The sequence below is a fragment of the Agelaius tricolor genome, unplaced genomic scaffold (genome assembly GCF_023055355.1).
Source record: "Agelaius tricolor isolate 1412-34295 unplaced genomic scaffold, bAgeTri1.0.p SCAF_9, whole genome shotgun sequence".
Lineage (NCBI taxonomy): Eukaryota > Metazoa > Chordata > Aves > Passeriformes > Icteridae > Agelaius > Agelaius tricolor.
The window spans coordinates 33,340,253-33,366,139 of NW_027269269.1; the positions used below are offsets into that span (position 1 = coordinate 33,340,253).

A 25,887-nucleotide genomic window follows, 5' to 3' on the forward strand; every position below is an offset into this window, starting at 1 on the left:
AGTCTGAGGGTCAGCAAATAGTCAGGAAGTTTTATTAGAGAAGTACACACTTGGCATGAAAAGTGGTGTTAGTCCCTGACCTAATATGTAAGCTTGCAGAAGTGGGGTTTGGCTAAAAGGGTGAAAGAAAAGAGGGGAATCAAAGAGGGAGGGAGGGAAAAGAGGGGAATTAAGGAGGGAGGGAGGGAGGGAGGAAGGAAGGAAGGAAGGAAGGAAGGAAGGAAGGAAGGAAGGAAGGAAGGAAGGAAGGAAGGAAGGAAGGAAGGAAGGAAGGAAGGAAGGGCAGGCTTTGGTGGTTGTGTTAATTCCACCCCATAGTCTATGCCCATTCTTGCCCCTATGCCAGACTCTCTGTGGTTCTTTCTCATGTAAAAGTGCTGCCCTATGTCCACCTTGGCCCCTTTATCAGTATTACTGAAGGCAGTTTCAGTGCTAAATCAGTAGTGAGGGTTCAAGTATTGCCAGAATACAAGCTGCTGTTTGGGATTTTGTCACATTCTTCTGCATGCTGATTTCTTCCTCAGAGCAGCAGAGCTTCAGGAAAGAGTTTGCTGCCTTGAAAGTCTTGTGCATGTACCCATGATAGCATGATGACCTCAGCCATCATCAACAAGTGAGGCTGTAATATCTTGTAGTGTCCTCTTCAGGTGAGCTCTTAAATGAGGTAAGCTAAGCATTTCCTTCAGGAACAGCAAGTCCAGTTGCAATGGAGTGATTAATCCATTTTACATGGATGTGAGAGAGCAATCTCAGCTAGGACCAAGATGAATGTAATTTATCTGCACAATTGGTAAGCAAAATTGATGGATTTTTGTTTAAATGCTGGTGTTTCCAGTTAGCCAGTGGTAGCCAATGCTGGCTTTGAACATTCAGCTGTTGACCTCCCAAGGAATTGCTGCACTGTCTGTGTCCTCCTTCAGCATTCCCTGCTGAGATCACCCACCATCATTCTTCCCATAATTAGCTTCTAAAGGTTCTTTTCATCTTGATGCTGATGTGAATAAAGTGTGTAAATTTGCACCCATTGATTTCTGACAATAGTGAAGCTTTTCCAATAATATTTCTAACTTCAGCTTTTGTCTTGTTTTCCATGCAGAGTTTCACAAGGGTCTTTGGCAGCATCATATCTCAAAAGGCTTGCATTTTCTTTCAGCAGAATTAGCTTTTCACAGTTTCTACCTGGAGTTTGCTGTGGAAGTGATGGAGTTTTTCACCAATCAGGTTTTCAAATAATTCACAATGTAGTTATTTGCAGATGATCTCAAGGCAGGTGTAAAAATTCCTGAATTGCTGGGTTTAGCTCCTGTAAATCCGCATTACCTTGATTAAGTCAATCTTTGATTTCTTGGCAATTATCTCTTTTATTAAACCTGTGTGATCCTATGTAAGTGAACTCAGCTATTGCATCTCAATTTGCCATTAATTATAAATTTGTTTATGTCCTCTTTTGTAAGTCAGTGCACAATGTATCTTCCTGCTGGAGTTAATGATTTAATTTAATCTGATGGGGGTCAGCCATTCATGAGACTAGAACTTTGGTGAAAGTACATTATTTTTCACCTGTGTTAAAACACTACCTAGGCAAGGAGACCAGAGGTAATAGCCAAGAACACTCTTGGAAATGCTCTGTTGGTTGCTCCAGCTGACAGGATATGGGATGTTTGATTGTGAGTGATTTTGCTCTTTGTGTAATTTCAGGCAATATATATATATATATATATATATATATATATATATATATATATATATATATATATATTAGTTTATTTCTTCTTGGAACATCTTCCATATGCTAGAATATTTAAAGTGTATTTTTAAATAGTGACTGGCAATCTGCAAAACACCATTTTAGCTTGAATGAGATCATATGCTACTAAAATACTACTTATACTAGGACACTGAGATGAATTGAAAGTAGCGCAGCTAAAAAGTGAAGGCAACAGGTGTTTTATTAGATTGCAGATATTGGCTTTTTAACAGCTGTAAAATAACTGCTCCTTCATCCTAAAACTTTTTGAAAATTTGCATGTTTCCAGTATTGAATATCAGTAAGTCCCAGTGTTCCTAATTTAGAGTATATTCCTTTAAGGTGTTTTTGATGAATAAAATGTGATTTCCTCTTCTAGCACATCACCAGTTTCATAATGTGATGCAGGACTGAAAGACTTTTGGTTGGATACCAGGAACCTGATAACTAAGAGTATTCTGAAAAAGGAACAGGACAGGCTGTGCTCCTACACACACAAAAAAAAAAAAAAAAAAAAAAAAAAAAAAAAAAAAAAAACCAAACAAAAAAAAAAACCCAAACAAAAAAAAAAAACCAAAAAAAACCCACCAAAACCACCAAAAAACCAAAAAAAAAAAACCAAAAAAACCACCCAACTGAAAAACACCCTGGAGTTATCAGCATTCTGTAATTTTCACAGAGATGACTGTAAGGTGTATGTGCAGTCTGTCAGGAAGAAGTATTTTTTGTGTTGCAAGAAATTGGAAATTAATTTGTTTTGGTGCAATTATTTTAATCATCTTTTTAGTAAGTAAGAATTGTGAGATTTATCTCTACCCAAATGCCTTGGACTATTAATTTGAGCCAGTCACGAAGTGAATCATCCTAGAGTTCAATTTCCCCATTGTTTAAAATTGAGATCTTCCCCAGTTTACTCTTACAAAGTAATTTAAAGAACTTTTTAAAATATGCTGTTTGAGTCCAGGTTGTTGAGAGTTTTAGCACAATCATCCCAAGAATAGATAGTTGATAAAGCAATTACAGTCAAATAATTCATCCTGATGCTTGGATCTTCTGTATGCAGAATGCTATAAAAATCTCACATTTTAAAAATATGCCACCTCCCATAAAGTAGTGGTGTCAGGTGACTAATCATTGGGTATAGCACAGAGCTGATATTTAAATGCAAATTGGGGACCTTTTTTGTGCAGTTTTGGATCTTAGCCCACAATTCAGAGGCAGCGCACTTCACAGAAACTTCACACAATGTAACTGTGTCCAGTTCTGGGCTCCTCAGGACAAGAAAGGCATGGAGCTTCTGGAGATGGTCCAGCAGAGGCCACAAAGATGATGAGGGTTCTGGAGCATCTCTTAGGAGGAGAGACTGCAGGAGCTGGGCCTGTTTAGGCTGGACAAGACTGAGATGAGATGAGATGAGATGAGATGAGATGAGATGAGATGAGATGAGATGAGATGAGATGAGATCTCAGTAATTTCCAGGGAGGGTGACAAGAAGATGGTGCCCAGGCTCTTGTCAGTGGTGTCCAGTGACAGGACAAGGAGCAATGGCCATAAACTGCACAAGAAGTTTCACCAAACATGAGGAAGAACTTTTTCCATGGAGTGAGGCAGAGCACTGGAACAGGCAGCCCAGGAGTCTTGTGAAGTTTCCCTCTCTGGAGACATTCCAAACCCACCTGGACACATTCCTGTGTCACCTGCTCCAGGTGACCCTGCCTTGGCAGGAGGGATTGGACAGGGTGATCTCCAGAGGTCTCTTCCAAGCCTAAAAGCTCTGTGATTCCATGAGTCTGTGAATAATACAGATTTAACTGGAAACAGTGAAATTCAAAAACACATGGATACAGTGGGCTACAACACATAAAATGATGGTCTACTTAATTTGCAAGTGCACGTGCTATTTAAAGTGAGGGCAACTGAAGTGTCAGTCTGGAAATGTGGAGTGTCAGAGCCATCTGGAAAAAAGCACCCTGCCCTATTCAGACATCATTTATGTCCAAGACCCTTGCTATCATGGATACTGGAAACTTTGCTTGTGTTAAGATTTCATGTAGAGAGCCTTTCTTTGGCTTTTCTGTAATGGCATGTAATGAAAGTAGGAGTTCCATCTGAATACCATTTGTCCATACAAAGCAATATTTTACATTTGGGGAAAACCCTGGCTCCATGGAAACTGATGCAGAATATTTTTTGTGACTCCATTGGAGCCAGGATTTTCTGTATTTTCCAATACTTTCACAGTAATTGGATGTGGAGCTGGACATCAATACCAGCTGATGATAATATTGAGCTGTAGAATGTTATATGCTATAATGGTTGTGATCAGAGGCAAATCTGTCTTCTGCCCTTTCCAAAGGAGACATTTAGGGAGGAACCCTCAATTCTTTCAGAAACACATTGAGAGAAGAGAAAATGGTCAGTGTAGTCATAGGTGCAGTCCAGCTTTCCACCATCTGTTTGGGCCAGAGCTCTGAAGTCCCACTGCAGTTAAAGACAGCCTCAAGAGATACCTAACTAATGGTGTAGCTGTCCAATGCCTTCCCAGGTCATTCCTGGGGTAAAGGTAGTGTGGGTAGGATATTTTTGCAGTTCAGTAATTTTGAAGTATAAAAAAGGTCTTTTGAGACCACGAGGGTAACTGGCAGCTTCCAGAGTTTTGCCCTGGTGAGATCAGTCCTGGTCTAGGGTCAGAAGGTGAGAGAGTGAGGAAGGATGAAAATTTTACTTTAGCCCTTCATGTCTTTATTTGTCCAGCAACCTCTCTATATCTCAGCTGAGCCAAGGGAATCTAGGAATGTGTCTATACAGATCTGGGTTAGATAAGCTCTTTCCATTAGGAATTTAAAGATGAAATATACCTTCACATACATTTTGAAGGAGACCCTCTTTTCAAGCCCAAAACAATAAAGATATTTTGTAAAATCATTCTGTAATTGTTCTCCATTTTTCTCCACTTGTTCCAATGACAGTGATAGCACTCAATCAAAGAAGTCATGTAGGTAGTACCTGTGCATGACAGGGATTAAACTTTTATTTTCTGACAACAGAAAATAAAACTTTAAACTGAAGAAATTCATCTCTTGTAATACTTCAAGATTTATCTATTAAATTGCTTGCCAGCAGTTTGGAAAAAAAAAGCTATCTGAAATCACACTGGGAAATCCTCTGAGTTCAGTCAAATCTCTGAGTCAGCTTCATTTATCACAGCCATCACTGGCTGCTCTATAAATACATCTGCTTTTACAGCCTACACATTGTGAGATTTGCCTGTTATCTCCTCAGAAGAGAAGGGCTATAGTGGCTTCTCTCAAACAAGCCTGGCTCAGTCAAAGCCAACACGAACATAAGCCCAAGAGGCCGAGTGCATCAGTTGTTGTTAGCTTTGATAGTCCCTGCTATCATTTGAGAGTGTGCTTGCAGCCAGTCCAAGTTGGCAGTGTCAGCCCAAGCTGATTGGAGCTGCAGACATTTTTGCTGACTGGAGTCATGCTATCTTTGCCAGTTTGCTGGAATAGACACAGACACTGATTGGGTCATGCTGAAAACATTCCTGTCCTATGAAGCAAGTCTGTTTGTATTTCAGGTTTGCCAGGACTAATGAATTAAAAATCTTGGGCTCACCACAGTTTGCTGTTTAATAATGCCTGTAACAGAAGGATTTTTTCCTCCCTGAAGTATGACAGCATCATAATCCCTCATCCTTGGCAAGGAGAGGAAGGAAAATCAGAATTGTGGAAAAGGGTTATCTTTTGGGACAGCAAAGCCTATGGGAAGTGCAGGTAGCAGCATGTTGCCCTGACAGCTGTCTCAGCTTCTCAGACCTTGTCAGTTTGTTGCTATGCAGCAGGTGCAGCCTTTTCTTTTATTGAAGCTTTACTCCATAAAGGCAACGACGAGCCAAGGCAGTGGCTGGCCCTGGATTATACAAGTGCAGACACTCCGCTAAGTGAGGTAAGGCAACAGGTGTGAAAAAATCCATAGAGCTCTTACAGCATTTAATCTGACTTCTGCTGCAGGTTTTTTACAGAGGAACAGCAGCCAGCCAGCTCTATAGGCAATTGTTGGGAAGATGAGAGCTGCTCATTCAATCTGATTAAGTTCCAGGTTGCCCACTCACTCTCATCTCTGTCTAGAGAGACATTGTTCTTCAATTCTGGAGAAAGCATGTGGGGGATTAGGGGCAGTTGGTCTGCATGTTTCATAATATCACCTTGTTTGCACACAGGCTTTTTCCATCCCTCTCTCTTCTCTGTGATTGCTTTTTGTGATGGAGAGAAAAAGAAAAATCCTTTTTTGAGGATTTCGCAAAAAAAGGAGAGAAGGGATAAATGCAATTTAAAAAAATGATAACAGGGTAAATGCTGTGTATAAGGATGAGATGTCTTTCTTTTCTGAATTAGAATAAAATTAAAATTTTCTTTTGTGTTTCAATAGAATTCATCATTTCTTACTGAAAGGGTATTGATTTTTGCCCTCACAGAGTAGATGATTAAAAGCGTTAATTTAAAAACATTGCACACCACAGAGTATGTGATTGGGATAAAAAAAAGTCTTGTAGTAATATTGTTATGGCAACTTAAAAAACTCTAGTAGAAGGCATCCTTTTTATTTCTTAGGCTATGATGTGAGATGTGAAGTATACTCTTATGTGGAAGACCACTTGAGATAGTGTCAGAGACAGTGTACAAACAGCACAGAACAATAAAAAGCCTTGTTTAAAGGATTTGCTTATCACTTAAAATCTCTTCATTTGGAGAGTTTTTTTTCTTTACCTTGTATTGGGAAGTAAGGAAGGGAAATATGTTTAAGAATTTTGCATTGGTAGTTCTGTTGTATTTTAAAAACAGTGAGATGTGTCAGATGTTTCTTATGAAGTGAGGGTGAGGAAAAGATCAAGAATGCTCAGAAGGTAAAAATTATTTACTCTGATGCAATGCACTTCAAAATAAAATATTTCACTTGACTCCAAGGGTCTTTTCCTGAATCTAAAGCATACATAACTGCAATTTATTTGGCTTTTCTTTGCCTCTGCTCCACAGCTAACAGATTCATTTTTGTGGGTCTTGAATACTAGTAATGGTAAATTAAGAGTCCTCCCTGATATCCTTCATATACTAACAGAAACAGACAATTTCAGCTTCAAATAAAATTTATTCAAAGTTTATTCAAAGTTTATTCAAAATTTATTCAAATAAAATTTATTCAAAGGATTTTAGGTTATTTGTTGTTATTGTAAGAAAAGATGATGCACTTCAAGTAACAAGTAACTGTATCACTCTGGTAGCTAAATATAAAGAGAGACAAAACAAATAAACAAGAAATGCTGAAATTAATGGACCCAATGCAAATTTGATCCTCTTCCACTGATTGCATGGCATTGATGCCAGAGAAGTGTTTGATTCATTTGTACACCATCAAGGAAGATTATACTCCTGAAATAGTGTTCTGTTCTATTGACTTTTTGAGACTGCCAAATAATTCAGTATGAATTGGAATGACTTGGTAGCATTTTCCTGCAGTACAATAGCTACTTTACTGTAAAACTGCAAGACTGTTGGCTTAGGAAACTGGCTCTTGTTTTCACCAGCTAAATGCCCTGTTGTCTGCTGACAATGAGTTAGTAAATTCATTGTATTTTCCTGATGAATTTGGTTTCTAATTCCCTAAGAATTTTTTATGGTAATTTGAAAGCATAATTGTCCACCCATTTGGTATGAATACAATGTGTGCTGGATAGCAGTCCAGAGTCCTAAAATAATTTCTTTATGGGCAGATCTTTTGCATGCACAAAGTCCTACTAACTTCACATTCTCTACACATGGTGCTAATCAGAAGATTAATATATTTGAATTTTAGCAGCTTTGTGGTAGATAGTCAACGGGATTGTTTACATTCAGCAATTCAATAGAGTTTAACCAAAACTGTTCATTCAAAAGGTTAAATATTCATAGTAGAGCTCAGAGTACAATTTCTGATGGCACAGAGATGTTTTAATTATACTGTTAGTAGCTAATTCTTTTATTGCTCAACAGTTCTTTAGTGCCATATTTGAAATGAACTAGCAGTTTTCTTAATGGACAGGGTTTCATCACACAGGGTAAAATCACTTTTTGGAATCGATGGTCTCAGAAGAAAGACAGAGGACTGAGTAAGGTCCCAACCCAGGAGCCAAATCCATGCAGACAGACCCCTACACCTGCACAGGCTTCCACTGAAGAATCACCACCAAGGTTTGGAGACCCCATGAATTTTTGGCCATGAAGTGTGTGACTTGCAGGCACACTTGGACTGGGGGAGTATGGGTGGAAGGTAGGAGGATGAGTGCCTCCTCATTGACACCATGTGGAGTGGTGTGCACGGTTCCAATCACAGGGCAGGCTTGGGGTCATGTTACTCTCAACTCCCCACCCCTTCTTCCTTCTTCACCTTCAGAACCAGGCAGTATTGCCACGAGTCAAGGCTTGCTGAAGGGGCAATGGCGGGGAGCAAGCAGGTGAGAAGAGAGGCAGCTTCCTTTGCCATCGTTCTTTCTAATCTATAAATAGCAAAAAATAAAAGCAGTCTCTGCACTGAATTTCACTTAAATTCTTTTTAAATGGAAAAGAGAAATGGCGCTCCCTTGACTTTGATTCTAAACATCTAGCTAGGATGGGAAAGGCAGCTGTGAATGCATGAAAAGCATTAAAACTCATTTGTTGAATGATGTCACATGCTCTCTAATAAATATATTTTTTTGTATTATTGCAGCTGGAGCAAACAAGTAAAAACATTGACTCAAGTGCCCACATGATCACTACGGCCAGGGTACCTGCTGATAAGCCGGTACGAATTGCCTTCAGCCTTAATGATTCCCCAGGTACAGTTTAATTTATGGAGTAAAACACAATGCTTTTAAATTTAAACCACATCTGCTTTTAAATTTTACATTAATTTACCGGTGTTTACAATATCTAATGTAGTCCAGTGTAATGGATGGATTTTTTTTCATGAGTGGTATCTTGTGGTCAGTTTTCCTGTCTGATAACTTTTAATGTTTCCATTAACAATTTCATTAGACTAAATCCACTAGATTGACAGTTTCAATCTTTACTTTCTTTCAGTAGTTTGTGGAATGCAATTAGGACTTAATTAACTATCAAATTTACCTGCATGTGCAGTACATCTGATTGTGTGGAATTGCAAAACAGGAAAAGTAAAAGGATAAATTTGCCTAGAGGAGAAAGAGACATTTTCTAGGGAGAAGGTTGGAAAGCGCCACACATGCCCAGCTTGGTGAAAGGTTTCAGGAAACAGGTGCCCCACATGTCACGTTCTCTCAGACAGCAGCAGAATTTCATTGATGTTTATCCTATCAGCTCATGCTGAGGGAGTATTAATTTCCCCAAACATACCCTGTACACACACGGACCCTTTGGAGTAGATAAATATTATTGGTTTGCACCTTCAATATTATTAAGGTCCAGAGAGCTGTTGCCAAACACTGCAAGTCAAAATTAAATAAATCAAAGGGGAAGCTTAAAAGCATCCAAAAAAAGTTGGCTGCTGCTTTTGCTAAAGGTGAGTTTCTGGAGTCAGGGCTGAGATGTGTTTATGGCATGAGGTATAAGGACAACAGAAACCTATGCTACTGAGAGCTTTATGGGACTCTTTGCATTGTAGGGTAATATGATGGTTGGTGCCTGAGGTTTGTGTGAACAGAATCTCAGCTTGAATGCAATTTTCTATTTAAAAAATATTTTAGAATATGTGTTATCTTTCCTAGCTAATTGTTGTCTACTATTAGTTTTCAGCTACAATACTGAAATACAATCTCATCCCCCAAGCAAGGGAATTAAAAACCAAACATCTTCATATATTATTGAACCTAACTTTCAATTCATAAAGATGAGTGACAAAAAAAGATTGGGACAAGGAATATAAAGAAACATGTGATAATCTGTGTGCCTTTTTCATAAATTAAAATAACCTGGTAATTACATTTTTATTACAGAGAGCAGTAAGGAATCATTCAAATCTCTCAAGATACAGTCACATGGTAAAATTCTTGCAGGAATTATGGCATAGATAGGTCTTGAAGAGAGATATGAAGGAAAGGGAAGTGCTCTTACAAATTATGAAAAAAGAATGCTAATGTGAGACCCTGAAAACAAGTCAGGGAAAGTTGAGACCATGGGAAAATCAAAGAGAGCAGAGTGGTTTGTGACAAGAGACGGCAGTAGGAAATGACAAGGTTGTGAGTAGCTTGCAAGAAGGGAACATGAAAGGCAGGAAGCCTGACTTCCTTAACATTGCATCATATTTTATTTTCTACTTTTTTATCCTGCTAATAATTCCAGCCTCTTTCTTAACCTTTGCAGAAATAAACTCAGTTAGAGTAAGGTAATCTTTTTCTTCTACATATTGTTAAATTGTTGCAAATGTTAAAATTGTTAAAATGTTGAATCCTATATTGTAAATATATAAATGTTCCTACAGTGTGCAATCCAGAATCTTCATGAGTACTGTTAAAAATCCCAGCAACCAGTAGAGTGAGTGCCATGTTCCCCTCTGCATCATATCTGTTTGGGGGCTACCAGGAGGTCTAAACCAACATTATTGTTTTACCATACCATAAGAATTTCAAGTGCTTTTATGTTAGGTATATTTCAAGAAGGTAAATGAAATAAGCTTTTAATAGGTGTGAAAATTTCCAGCAAACCATAATTGAATCAAGAGAGTACAAAAAAGTGTTTAACATGTTTTTTTTAAGATGAGCTACAAAAACATTCAAAAGATAGACCTTTAGGTATTCTGTAGTAGGTGCTTTTTTCCCCCCTTACTCTTTTATGTTTTTTCACCTTTTTTTTCTCCTTGATGAGGATATTTGTTTTCAGTTCAAACAGGAGTGACCTGATGTGTGATAGCAAAGCATCAGCTGAAGCTCATGCACTGCTAGGATACAATAAGTTCTTGGCAAGGGCTAAGTGGTGAGGAAATCTCTCTGACTTAAGCTTTTCCTTAAATTCTACCTCACTTGAAAGGCACAGTGACACATTTTGCCAAGAAAGGCTGCATTCTCCTTCCGGGGGCTGTGCAACTGCTTACTAGGAGGAACTGACAGCATAACTGGATATAAAAAGAGGAAATGGAATGTTTCTTCTGGGTGGTGATTATCTCACTGGCTAGGATTGTAACCAAGCAGTGGGTGTGAGGAGCACTGAAAGGAAAAACTACTCTCAGCTTATGAGAAGAAATTACTTTGTGTTAACTGACCTACAAAACCAGAGCTGGCCTATCCTGAGTGTACAAGAAATAATGTGTCTCACATTATTTGTCAGTCAGCACCTGATGACTGAAATTCTGGCCAGCTTTGTGAGGTATTTTTAATGTGATTGTAGAGTAATCAGTTCCTTAAAAGTCTGAGGAGCAGCCCATCAGAGGATGCTATATAAGAAGACAGTTTTATTGTGTGTCTCTTATTCCTGTATATATAAATGTCTATGTTTGGCCCTTTCACTCAAGTTCACTAACACATTTCCCAGGGTGTGTCTGTGCACTCTGTCGCAGCAGTTTGACTTAAGGTACCATTTTAAAGTAATGAATTGGACACATACTATTTCAACCTACCTTATATCACTTGGAAACTAATGCAGCTTGAACTGAATGTGGTGTTCCAAGAGTCAAACAAGTGTTCCAAAGTTGAAAATTCATTGTGGTTTGTCAGCATCAATTTAATGTTACCCATGAAATTTAATATGTCCTAATTTTTATCAGTCTTACAAATACATGAACTTCATGGGATTTAGACAGCTGAATTTGTTTTGTGTAATAGTTCAAAGGGAAGATTTATAGATTCATCTCTCTTTACCTTGCCTTCTCAAATAAAAGCTTGAATCTAGTTGAAAAGTTCTGCTCGTGGCATGTGGTGATAAATGACTGGGTCTGAAATTGTTAGTGAGTTCTTTAACTTGAAATTAGTCTACCTCTGACAGCACTTTATAGAAAAATCACTGACAACAAAGGCAAAATGTAGATCTTCTAATGAACCTGACAGACCGTGGAACAGTGACATATTTTTGCAAGCATAGCAAAATTACTTATTTTACTCTTCATTATGCTCATTATCCTAGTGACTACAAGGAATTTTTTGCTTTTCTAGTTCACCATGCTAAACTATTTTGCAGTGGTTGCTTCTTCAAAAGCAACCTTCAAATTCCTACCCCACCCTCATATTGGTTGTGATGGCTCCAGAGGCACTGATTGACAACCAGTGAGAATTGCTAAAATATATGGCTAAAATTTACAGAGCTAATTTCCTAAATCTACACCCAACCTACAAGGCTTGGTTCTTGGGGAATTAGATGGGAAATCAGGTGAGGCAGCCTCAAAGGGACATTCATCTGAGGATGCTTAGGTTTGAGTGAAGGTATACGAAGCATATGTGAAGGATTTTGCTTTTACCTCTTCTGTTATGGACTGTTTCTATTTTTGGGAAGTCCACAACTCTCATTATTGAGCAAGCCTTCACATCCTATTCCTGGGTGGGGCAGTGGCCGTTCCCCACTATTTTACCAGTGAGGTAACTGCGAGGTTGTGCGAGGTCGTGGCAGGCAGGGCTGTGAATAGAAGCCCTGGAGCTGCACAGAGCAGTGCCAAGTTGCAGTCACTTAGCCACACAGCCTTCCAGGATGAATCTGATGAGTCTGTGCTTGTCTGCCAGTGTCCAGGCCCAGAGCTGCTGCATCTCACAGCCCTCCCGGGGCCAAGGCTGGACCCTGACAGGCACTTTGCCACTATTGTTGGTGCAAGTTGTGGTGCTTGCAGTTCACTTTGAGCACTTTTCCTGTGCAAGGGCTGATCCACTTACAGGATAGCAGCTTACTTATGTTACCAATTTAATTCTTTAATTTAGGAGGAAGAGATCTGAATACATTGGCCCACACATGTAGGAGAAAAAAAAATAGGACCTGACTGTATAATTAAATACTGGATCATAACTCAGTTACTCAAGGAAGCAGAGCTGTGATTGGCATTTCCTAAGTTTCAAGCGCTTGATTTAGCAACCTTAATGTGCTTTCAACACATTTAAATTTTTTATATTCTATTTCTGTCTATCTTAGTGAAGATCATAGAGAAACTAATTTTCAAGATTATACTGGAAGTGAATCAGATGTTGTTCTTAAAGGATTTACTGCCTTTAGCTCACAGTTCAGTTAAATGGAAAGCCATAGAGGAAAAGATTTGGGTATTACACTTCATTGTGCCAGACCCAAATCTTTTCACAGCAACATGTGAAGGATTTCTCTCATTTGACTACATGATGGAGGTCTGGGATATTGGAATCTCCAGGAGGCCATAACATGATTAAATAAGTGAAGCTTTTCAGAAATCAAGCTTCATTCTCAAATATGCAAATTTAGCATATATCAGCTGCCTCAGGGCTAGTTGTGAGCTTTTTTACAAAGCCAATCAGTGTTAATAGAGTTCAGATACTCTTTGTTACAAATGACAGCTTTCAGGAGTAAGCCAAGCGAGCATGTGAAGCTGATGAAACATGAAAATCACACTATTTCATGCACACAAACTGAGTCTTTGGCTAAAAACACATGGGTTTTGATCAGGATACATGTCTTTAGGGCATTTTAAAAAATAGAACTTCAAAATTAGATTTGAGATCTATGGGAAATCAAGAAATGCTACTCATTTAGAAATCACGTGACCAGATACATTAACTGAGGTGCCTGTAATGAAATCCCCGATCTGATTCTTTCACATCACGGGATAGTGCTGTTGACTTTGCTGGTATGGCCATAATATGCACATGTACATTTTTCCTTCTTTCTTATTTCCTTTTGACCAAATCTTGACTCATTTTCAGGTGCAGTGAGTTGCTGTCTCTGCTTTTTAAATATATTTTTATTTTAAATTGAATAAGCCTTCAACAGCCAGTTTGAATTTTTCCTTATGTATTTCTTTATAGTGACTATAGGGATAAGTTGTTGTTTGTAACTGGTGAAGAATCAGCCTAGATATTTTCAGGGACTTGTGACAAAAAAGTCACTAACTCTATTATAAAAGAGGACTTTGATTATATAAGTGACTCTTTATAATAAGAGTCACATATATAATATAGATATTCATTAAAAATTGATAGTTAATTGAGAAAAGGGAGAAAATAGGTATTTCAGAGTTCTGTTTTCTAGTTAAGGAGAGGTAGAGTAGAAATTAACAAACACAGATCAGGAGATAGTTTTGAGAATGCTTTGATCTTCAGAATAATTTCATTGGCCTTTCAGACATTTTTGTATCTGATTTTCAGAGTCAATAATTTTTAAGACTAGAAGTCAATGTGATTTTGACTGGTATTCTGCTGGTAAGGGCAATAGCGATTCTTTTGAAAAAAAAATACAAGAGTTTCTATCTTTCGTCTTGACATCCTGAAAACATCCTCAAAAAAGTTTTAGAAGGTGAATAACTGCTTTCATTTGCTTTCCCTATCTGTGAAATTTAAGTTTTCATTATTACCAAGTGATTTTTATTGTTATTGTTGTGGCTGTTACTTTGACAACAGTGAAATACTGATCTGGGGCAATAATTTATTTCACACAAAGCTCTGGGGAAAGCCTTTTGTTGTTCTTTTTGTGAAAAACAAGATTGTAATTAGCTATGAGGATTTCTGTTAATTTTTGTAAACTTAATACTTCAGCTGAAATTCTCAGAAGAGCCGAAGAGAATTAGGAACTCAGGATAATTTCAAAACACTGAAGTCTGCAGCATTTCTCGATGATGTTCTGCACATCAGTTGATGATCTAAACAAGTCTTAAACTAGTATAACTAAAAAAAACCCTAGCAGCTGTTCAATAGATGCTAGGGCAAGCCCATTATAAAATGTACTATGGTATGTCATAATGGTTAGGATACCAGTGCATTCTATTTTTAGTACCATTGACTCAGTCACTTGAGTTCAAAAAATAAGCAGGGAACATCTGTTTATTGAAAGGATTTCCTCTACATTAATTTCTCTCTCTATTCCATCCTTTATCAAGTACTTCCAAAAATTTTAACTGGTTCCTTTCAGAGTATGATCCAATTAATTTTCCAATATTCTGACACTGCATTAATTTTATTTTCTTATTAAAAGCTGATGCTGTGAAAATGTAATTACTCTCTCATGTTTCTTCAATTTTTTTAATAATTTGGAGTGTTGCTTGTGCTATATTTTTCTGAATGTTAAGATGTTCAAGATCCCTCAATAAAGCTCCTGTACCAAAGATTGTACTGCTGGAATTGCCAAAACAAATAGCAGTTTAAGTGCCATCCATGACTCTGGTCCAATATCTCTGTCAGAATATTTAACAGCTATTCAGCCAAATACCTGTAGAGCAGCTGTAGCCCTAGTCAGACCGAGGCTTATTCCGTCCTTCCTTTTAGCCTTGCCATATGATTCATCTTTCTTCTTTTAGAATATTAGTCTATTTATATATTGTACAAGAAAGCAATAGCAAATTAAAGATAAACACTTGCATATTAGCATGATACAATTCTGTACAATTAAAGCAATGTAAGTATTTTTCAGAGTTGGCATGCTTGACATATGGTGTGAAGAAAGAAGGGTGACACTCACATGACAGGGGTATGACTTTTTGATAATGTAGCAAGACAACTACTCCACGAAAATACAGGAACTTCACTTTATTTCCTGAGGGGATTCAAGAGCTTTTTTTTGTATCACTATACTATTTTTCTTCTCTGAGCATCTCTTCCCAGAGGCTGCCCAGCTCTAGCTATATTATTGAGTAAGGCTCTGACCATGTGTTCGCCAGTATGTTTATTTTTCATAGGCTAAGATGACTTATTTTACTTTTCCCCCCTCCTTTGCTGTATAATCACAGAGGCCAGGAGAAAGAGATATCAAATATTTGAGAAATAATTTAGATCCTAGTCTGTATTCTTTTAGAATCCTTCTTTGATATGAGGTCCCCTTGATCTTGTTGGGGTTTTGTTGCTGTGTTCAAGCCTACACAGCAGGTTGCAGGATCTGAACTGTGTTAGCAATTTTCTCCTGGAAGAGCCATCCTTATTTAATTTTGACACATTACAAATAACTGACTGTAAGCTAATAGTAACACTCTCCTCACCTCCCATAACCTGTAGTAAGATGAATAAACAGTCATCGCAGTCCAATGCAAAACCGAGAGAGTGAAAGTCACTGAGAAAGAAATATTGCACTGGCGCTACCAAGTGTGATTCATATTTCTGATCTCAGGCCAGCTACTAGTGGGCAGGTGTCCACATCACAACCCTGACATAACTGGTGCAATCTGTCCCACCTTTGCTGTAAGCCTGTTCTAAAAATAAACAAAAAAAAATCCCAAACAAATAAATAAAAACACAGCTTGGTTTGTTGTCATGATGGAACTAACTCTAGCCCATAAGGATTGTAGTTGACAGGTAAAGTCCTTTAAGACAGTTCTTTACTTAGCAGTGTAGTGGAGAGAGCTCAGGAAGAAAAAGAGTTTAGATTTATTTGTTTTATTAAATTATCACATGTTCTACTGGACCAACTGCTTTGTTTCTTAATCACTGCAGTGCAAAATAGACTTTCTGTATTTCCAGAATGTAAACTTTTCTTATAACCTGTCCACTAGTATTTTCAAGGATTCTACTGAGGCATCTCAAGTGTAAAAGATAAGATGTGGGGGTGTTTTCAGGATCCCAATATTACTGTCCATTCATTAAACAGATTACTTGAAATGCCCTCTTTGGTAGACAATAACTTTTAACATTGTGTTTACCTTTTAGATGATGCTTCCCCTGAAAACTTCTCTTTGGCATTTCCAGAGCTAGATCAGCAGCTGCAGGTAAACTTTTCTTCTCTTATGACAGTTCTACTTCACATTTACTATATAAAAAGACTCTGATTGTTACACTAGTGGAAGTTTTTAGTGGTGCTTTTCTAGGCTGTTAGTATTTAATAAGACCGTATGTATCTGTAGAAGAAAACCTTGTTTTTTCAAGACCTACAGAAAATTTTTAGTCCAACTGCAGGGAAATTGCTGTTTTAACAATCTTGCCTGCTTTTAAGATTTTCCATCCAATTCCTGCAGTGCTGCTGCACTGCAATGAAGAGAGTTCTTGTTCAACTGATGGGAGAAGGAATGAGAGGGGCATTATACGTTCTAATGCCTGCAGGCTGTGCTATGACTGATATAATCAGTTTTCTCAGATGCATTCCAAGAGAATCCTTTGGTTACCAGTCTGATTTGTCAGCACAGAATGATGGGCCCCCAGTATACTGGACAGTGAACAATTGACGGCAACTCCATGGTCCTCTAGGCACAAAGCCAGTTCTGCATCCAGGGATTATTTCCCTTTCCTCTGTGGTGATTCTGGAGTGTTTGCTGGCTTTGGTAGACTACTTCAGATCATCTGTTTTCCCAGGAGCATTTGGACTTCCTCTGATATTTCACTCTGAAGGCAGTTGTTTCCTGACTGTAAATTGAGAAGGGCATTAGTAGACCACTCATTGTGCAATAATGTCATCTTTCCTGGCCCATCAAGTGGTGAGGCAGCACGGGATGGCTGCTGACTTCAAGGGTGACGCTTCTGTCCCGCTGCTCTCACCAAAAGGATGACTGAGAAAGGAATGGAGGAAGACAGAGACACTTCTTGCTCTATCCCTCTCATCCTGAGGATATGGGCAGGTTCTTTAGGCATAAATAGGAATTAAGGAACCAGGTAGTATGCTAACCTCTTTATTCCACTAACCTTCCAGGATAGCAAACAGGATCAGTATTTTTTTTCCTTAGAAGAATTCAATTTGAGAAAATCAATCATGTTTCATGGCTGGAGCACTGATTTGAAAGTAAAGAACCTGCATTTTGTTTCCAACTCTCTCAGTGACACATTGGTTAATCCTGGAGTTTCTTCATCTCTCTGTTCATCTCTGAAATTAAGTTAATAATTTTTACCTTTTTTGTTGAAGAGCATTAAGACCAGTAAGTAAGGATTGCTCAAAAAGAGCAAAGTATGATTATTATTGCTGCTATTGATACATAAAAACAATATTACTAGCATTATGTATAAGTACTTTGAAGGACAAGTGATGATTTTTTCTGTTAAGACTTTTATGACTTTTACATTTCTGGAATCTATAATATACTCTAAATATGGGATTTCATGATAGGCTGAAAATGCTCCTGTGGAAGCATTCAAGTGTTCTGGATATATAATAATCCTTCAGTAAAAGTTTTTAAGTACACACTAGCACAATCCCCTTAAGTGTACCCAGCTGGTCTGTTAAGTACCTGGCACTTGTTTCAGAAAGCCTTCCTTTACTCTCATAATCTCAATATGATAACAAATTCAAAGAAACAATCAAAGGTTTTGGTTAATGTAATTTTCTTTTTATTATCCTTCATAATCTGTCTTGGTAATATCAGGGTAGCTGAAAGGATAACTTGTGAGAACTACCTGTCTGACTCAACCACTTAAAAGTATAAAATTTGTGGTAGCACTTAATCCTTTTGTTTTCAAGCTTATTTGCATGTTTATATTGCAATGCCTTTATGTTCATCCAAGGGCAGTGAAGTCAATGCAGGGCTCTGAGCTGGTGCAGAGATAACATTGCATGCAAATTTAGCAGTAAAAACTTGAATTTCCTTGCTTTTGTCAATCTGGATCACAGTTTCATGTGATAACTATTTAATGTAATGACAGTATTTTTAATCTGCTTTAAAATTTCAAACAAGCAATAGCTGTTACAAAGTTATTATTTACCTTACTGTATTTCTTATTAATTGTGTTTTTTTCAATCACTGCAATCCAAACTGCTGCAGATTTGCCAGAACTCTACGGCATGTGCTTGCAATTCTTACCAGCTTTGAAACAGGTAGCTCCTGTATTACAGAAACAGGTAAAATGGGCTTCACCAGGACCTGCAGAAGTAGTGAATGGTGGTGTGCCTTGTCACTCCATCCATGCTTTTTTCTGTCCTGAAGTGCATTAATACAGAGCACACACATGAAGGGTTGTGTAAATGAACCTTTTAATCAACTGTGGCAATAGCAGCCTGAAATGCTTGAATCTGTAAGAATGCTGGTTCATATGTTCATAATAAAAATATCATCTCTGAGAGCCACAAGATTTTCATCAGTGTGCCATAAATACAGTCAAAAACATTTGAATTTTATTTAAAGAAGCAAACTATAAATGCAGGTTATGTGGCAATACAGTAATAGGCACCTTAAAAAAAAAAGTAATAACTTTACAGATTTCAAGCATACAAAGGCAAATTTTGAAACCTGTTTTAAAAACAAACAAAAAGCCTAAATTAGCTGATCTTTAAGCTGGATTTTGAAAGCAGCTTCAAAGCTATGTAAGTTCAGCGAGTCACTTGGAAAATCAGAGCCTTAGAATTCTATGCATGCAGGCAGCAGACCACAGCCTGAGTACCAAGCAATTTGCACCTCTGTTTTAGGCTTCAAGCTCTCGTCCTCCTATGTTAGGCCTTGGCAGACAACTTGGCTATTTGAGCAGAATTACCTAGTGGTCCCACTTTTCCTCCCACAGTTCTTCCATACCTATTCCCTGGGCAGCAGTATCAAATGGCAGGGCAAAGTTCAGAGCAGCCTCCCCTTGGCAGGGTAACAAACCCTGCTGTCCAAGCTCTACAGAGGTGGATGTGGAATTGCCTGGAGAGAAGGTCTTTCTAGGAGACTTAGCAAAAAAGCTAGTTCTCTATAAGGACTCTTACTAAAGGACAGTTCTAGTTGCAGCTTCTTTCTGAAAATAAAAATGATCAGCCTGTGTATTCTGATGTATTAGCTAGCTTTAGACTAACATGTTTTATTTTCAAATTACTTTTTTGAATGTTACATTTTTTTACACATTCCAAGAAGGAATGTGTAAAAAAATAACTCAACTACTTTAAATCAAAATTTATATGTGATCTGTGGTCAACCAGACATGACAGCCTTTTGTATGAGAACAGGTCAGTTTAAGCTATATTTGCAGCTTTATTATTAAAAAAAAAAACCCACACAGACAACTAAAATAACTTCCTGCTAAGTTATCAGTGAAACAAAACTCATATTAATAAAGTTCTTGTTTTCAATTCCTTTTGTTTGCAGTATGGAAAATTATTCTTTTCCCACTGACAAGCAATACCTGCTTATTTGAGCTTTGGTGTTTTTCCCCCCTCCTGTGTGTGCCATGTGGTGGGCAGTGCAGCAAGGGAGGGCAGGTTACACCTGGCACTCTGTCACTGGGAAAATTTAACCTTTGCTTTGTCTGGATGTGTCCCTGCAAGGCACTTCCTTGATGAGCTGCACAGTGACCCTCTGACAGAAATTTTACTATGGGTTATGTGCTGTATTTAGAAACCTACATCAGCACCCAAGGCCTTGTTGTTCAGGTCACTGAATGGAGAGGAGGGTATCTGGTGTTCATACCTGCATTGCTATGCCCTGTGCATGGCCTGTCCCATTCCAACACTTCCTGGGACTTGCTCAGTTCATCTCTCCGCTCCCCATCAAAATCTTTATTCCAGCTGAGAGCTTGATCCTGGAGAGGGAAGAACACAAGTCACATATGGATGTTTCTACAGGGTGTTCTATAGTTCTTTATCTTTAGATGAGGCTCTGAGCAACCTGGTCTAGTGGAAGGTGTCCCTGGCAGGGGCTTGGAAGGAGGGGATCTTTAAAGCCCTTTCCAACAAAAAACAATTCAATGGTTCTGTGATCTTGTCTCATGAAATTGTGAGCTTGAGTGACATTTATGTCATATTTCGTGTTACAAATCTCTGTCATTAGATGACTATAAAATTGCTGCAACAGAGAAAAAGCCCCAACCATTTATAACATCCAACCTTAAGTCAAAGGATAGTTTTTCTCACTTTAGTAGAAAATGCTCATATAAAAGAAGTAATGCAAATGTTAACGGGGCACTGTGTTGTGTGTGATATAAGCATTTAGCAGAAACCTTGTTTACTCTGGAACTTTAATTGCTTCTACTGAATGTCAGGATTTTGTTAGACACATAATTTTCTAAAGTTTAAAAGCATACTGTTTTTTTAAAGAGGATGCTGTAATTTTTTTACTATGTATTGGTGTCCATGAGAATTCCTAGAGGACTGTGTTGCTCTATAATTAGATTTGATTGCCTATGAGCTTGATAAGTCTCCTGTAATGCTGCTGTGATAACTTTGGTCGTAGATTATGTAAGACCATTTTATGCATGTATGTTAACATGTGTGCATGTTCACCAAGTCAGAGCATCATACTATGGTTAGAAAAGAATGGAAAATCTCCCAGGAAGGAGGGCAAATTGCTCTCATCCAGTGGACCTGAATTGTTTGGAAGAAAGAGAACTGTTTACTTTCATAGTAAAACCAGACTAGACTAGATGCGCCCTAAGATGGGTACCTGAAACTGGTGGAAGAGTTCCAGTTTCACAACAAAAAGTAGCTGCAATGTGCTATTTTTACTTGGCACAATGTGGGTTTTTCTATCATAGAAGAGTGCACAAGGCCATATAATGAACACAGGCCACATTCAAAATATTAGCATTGGATTCTCGACTTTTCCACAAGAGCTCAGCTGAAAGTTACCAAATTTACAAAAAGCAAGACACCACTCTTTAATTAGATCAGTGCTGAAGACTTATAGACAAGTTCACATGAGCTGGAAAAACTGCCTGATACAATTTTTTCTTGAAACTTCAACTTTTTCAGGAGAAAATTTTAATTTTTTTTTCACAATTAAACACATAAGTGCAATGATGGTGAATTTAAAAAATCAACTGTTTTAAAGCTTTGGAACAGTTGAGTGGCACTGCCAACTCTACAGCTTTTGTGGATATGGAATGCTGATTTTCATATGGCAAGGCAAAAGAACTTGTCATGTGAGTGAAGAAAAAAAAAAGCCCAAACCTGAAAACTTTCATTCTGTGTCACCCCAGCAAAGATTTTATTTAGAAGATCTCCTTCAACCTGCCTTAAAAAGCAGGCAGAGAGGAGGCTATCCAAATGATTAAAGGAATGGAGCCCCTTTCCTTCAAGGAAAGCAAGTCCCTTCCAACCCAAACATTCTGTGATTTTCTGTTTCTTCATTAACTGCTTTCGCATGTCATCTTCCAACACCTTTCATGTCTGGATTCTGAACAAAAGTCTAAATGAACAGTACATATGTTTTGTAAAGATCTACATATATATGTGCAGTTTCAGGATGGTCTATAAAAGGATCTCTTAGTGTCTACTTGCTGAATTCTGTAGAACATTTCTCAATGTTACTGTTTTGTTGAGTGAGTTACTCGACAAAATACAAGGAAAAAGCAGACCTTGTTGAAAATCAGGCTTAATAGGAGAGACCACCAGTATAACTTACAGCTCTAGCTTTTGTACTAGCTTTGTGAACAAGATCAGAGATGCTGCATGTGCATATTTTGCCAGCTCAGGAAAATGAGGGTGGCTGACACTGAAGCCTGAAATAAACAGGATTAAAAGTAGAAGCTGTCGCCATTAAATGTAACCTACTTTGCCAGGGATGTTTTTTGCTTGTCTAGCAGGTATACTTTTATTTATATTAATTTATGGATAGGCAAGGTACAGCAAACTCAGGCTGTTCTAAGAGGAAAGTAAAGTATGGCTGTTTACTTCTGAGTGAAAAAAAAAAAAGCATACTGCAAATTGAACTTCATTAAGGCCTTCTGAAATGAGTCACCTTGGTAAACTAGCAATCCCTTAACATAAAGATGTTCTACAGACCTCATGGAATGCCACTGGGCATTCTGTACTGCAGTATCTGCAGTTGCCTGGCCACAGACCATTAAAAAAGTCCTTCCACATGGAATGGAGATTTGTATCTCTCCTTTTCCCATGTTATTGCAGGAGAAAGGGTTTGCTAAATAAGCCTGTTTCATATGCTACTGACCAGAAACTACTCATGGATGCTGTAGATAATATCTCTGGAGCCTTTCTTAGTAGTTTGCAAATTACAGAGGAGCAAAGGAAATTCTCCAGTGCTGGCTGCCCCATCCCTGGAAATGTTCAAGGCCAGGTTGGACAGGGCTTGGAGAAACCTGGCGTGGTGGAAGGTGTCCCTGCCCATAGCAGAGGGGCTAGAACTTGATGCTCTTGAAGGTCCTTTCCAATCCAAACCACTCTATGATATGATCCAATTATATTCTATCTAGTAATTTGAAAATATTGTAACATTTATGTTTTAAAGAAATAATACACTAATAATTTAAAAGATTCTTGATATAGTGCCTACTACCATCAGACAAATTGAAAATAATTTTATGAATAGAAATTAGTAAACTGATTGTTTAATTTAAGTGCTAAAATATCAGTGTAAGAGAAAATGTCACTGAAGAGGAAACAATAATAGGAAGGGGTTTAAAAGCCAGCAACTGGTTCTAAGTGAGCCTTAGATACTAAGTTTCAGCATGACTTGATAATTTTTAGCTCTCTATATATATCTTTTGAGTGGGAAGCTGGAATATAGAAACTGAGCACTGTTTTAATTTTTAAACTGGTTTAAACCAGCTAGATTAGTGGAAACTAAATTGGAAGCAAATCCAAGATCTTTTCTGCTTTGTTTTGTTGTGTTTTTCTTTTGAAGTATCACTGTTTGGGGACTTTCCCCTTGATACTGTTCGAAATTGTTTTATTGTGACACACTTGGTGGCTGATCTCTGGTAGATAGCAGAGATGCTGCTTTGGCTCATCCACACATTCTTGGATTAGAGCACTGAGACTTCTATATTCAGTCTTGCTAAATTTATGCTTATTATTTGGGTGGCTATATGAATGGTGCTCTTGCTCATCCACACTGAAATGCAATTAAAAGCCCTTTTCTAGGGATTAGATTCATCAAGTATTGGGCTGCCCTTCCCCTGGATTCCCAAAATCTCCAAGATCAGGGAGAATGAAACAATGTGCTGTGAAACAATTCTGCTGCAGCAGTTTTAAATTTAGACTATGGAATATGAGTGTCTGTTAAAATTTCAGTGAGGAATCACATACCAACTACAAGTACTTGCAAGCTCCATACATTACTTACATCTGTGCTTTGGGTTATGTCTGAAGCCAGCTCACCCTGTCTCCTGAACAAAAATGTTTTCAATCTTTGTCTCTGAACATGTTTAGTAAAATTTAAATTTTCCGTTTAGACTGAACAAAGGATTACAGGATCATAAATAGGAAAAATCTGCCTACTTGGGCTTTTCTTTTCCTAATAATGCCATTAAGGGAATATTATACTACAGAGAAGAGTCAAGGTAGGACAGCAAGAAATGCAAAACAATCTACTAATATTGTGAAAGGCAATTGGGTGTTATTTAAATGGGCAGTAAATTAACTATTTTAAGTGTTTCCTTTTACTTCAAACAGGTGGCTCAAGCATGCTATTTGGAGTTCATTTACATGAGTCAATAGATTCATGGCTAATAACTTAAAAATACTTCCTGAAAGTGTTATAACCAAAATGTGACATTCAAACCTGAAGCCTGAATTAAGATGCAATCTTTTTTAAGGAGCAAAAAGCACCTACATTTAACCAAAATGTATTTTCAAGAATTTTGATGATTTTCAAGAATTTTGATGAAGATTTTTGGTTTTATTTGCCATATTTATTACACTCAGTATGCATTGAAAAAAAAAGATGATGTTGGTGCAATGATGTCAGTTCCTGGCAGTGTAAAGATGTGTGTGATAGGTCTGATCAATGCATCAGCTTTAGCATTTCCATATCACTCTAGCTGAAAAAGAGGGAGGCAAGGGAGAAATCCTTCTTTGAAAAATCTTCAGGGATGTTTTGCAAAGCTGGCAAGGAGAGTCCTGAAAATTCTCACAATGTTTGAAGTTTTACACATATGTTTGAAGTTTTACATATATTCTTATGCAGGGAACTGGTTTGGGTTTTTTCCTTCCTTTAAAGTCCATCACTAGGAATAGCTGGCCATATACTGCAGTTAAGGGAAAAAAATTCTTTAGGCATTCTCACAGGAATTCAGATAAATATTGTGTCTTTCAAAATATGTGAGGTTTAAACTAATATTTCATTCAAAAAACAGTGGGGTTTTTTTTTCTTCTTCTTTTTTTTCTTAAAGCCTCTGCCTCCTTGTCATGACTCTAAGGAATCTATGCAGGTGTATAAACAGCACTGCAAAATAGCAGAAGAGTACCACGAGGTCAAGAGAGAAATTGCTCTGCTGGAAGAAAGAAAGTGAGTAACTTTCCCAAAGGATTTACTGTCCTACATTCTCTTTGCAAAACCCTGTTTGAAATATGAAAGCTTAACATTGTATTTTCTGACCTTCTATACAGATATTTTTATATATGTATATACTTATTTATACATATATTATAATTGTGGCCTTCCAGTATCTGAAGGAAGCCTAGAAGAAAATGAAGAGAGACTATTTAAAAGGGCCTGGAGTGACAGGACAAGGGGAATGGCATCAAACTGAAAGAGAGGGCAGGGATAGATGGGATATTGGGAAGAAATTCTTCCCTCTGAAGGTGGTGAAGTCCTGGCACAGGTTGCCCAGAAAATCTGTGCCATCCCTGGAAGTGTCCAAGGTCAGGTTGGACAGGGCTTGGAGCAGCTTGGCCAAGTGGAAGGTGTGCCCTGCCTGTGGCATGGGGCTGGAACTGGATTATCTTGGGAGTCCCTTCTAACCCAAGCTATCCTGTGATCCCATGATTTCATGCCTCTGCCTGATGAGCACAATAGAGCACAAGTTGGCCACTGCTCTACAGGATCAACTGGGGTCACCAAGGGCTGTCACAGTTCAGCTTTGTGGGTGTCCCTTAAAAGCTTCAGCGTCCAGGTCACATAACAATCCAGTTCATCTGGTGTAGGTTCCTTTTCAATTTTAGTTTTTTCAATAAACACTGCACGCTTTAATGAAGAACAAAATAGATCCTCATTTAGGCTTAGAATCCTTGACAATATTAGTAAACATGTTTTTGTGTACACTGGTTCAATATACATTGGCATTTCAGGTGTTTATACCCAAAGTGAATAAGCTGGAGGCTTTTTTTCTTGTCTATGGCCTGTACTCATAGCCCTGTCATCTTTTGCCTGACTATGAAATGGCAAAGTGCACTCTGTGGCTGTTGGTCCCTTTCCATAAGAAACCTGAAAAAGAGATT

General features: G+C 38.0%; 1 protein-coding gene across 3 annotated transcripts in view; it reads left to right on the forward strand.

Annotated features, from left to right (window-relative positions):
- Window positions 1-5,246: 5,246 nt before the first annotated feature.
- Window positions 5,247-25,887, forward strand: part of MAP3K7CL (MAP3K7 C-terminal like) — a 31,022-nt gene continuing 10,381 nt past the window's right edge. The window contains exons 1-5 of one of the 3 annotated variants that reach the window (XM_071433905.1): window positions 5,247-5,698; window positions 7,844-7,977; window positions 8,495-8,603; window positions 16,530-16,588; window positions 24,840-24,955. In XM_071433905.1, coding sequence (XP_071290006.1) covers window positions 8,534-8,603; window positions 16,530-16,588; window positions 24,840-24,955 — 245 coding nt within the window. In that variant the 5' untranslated portion in view covers window positions 5,247-5,698; window positions 7,844-7,977; window positions 8,495-8,533. Of the gene's footprint in view, window positions 5,699-7,618; window positions 7,978-8,494; window positions 8,604-16,529; window positions 16,589-24,839; window positions 24,956-25,887 lie in introns of those variants that run through there. The other 2 variants (XM_071433906.1, XM_071433907.1) reach the window with 2 other exon arrangements.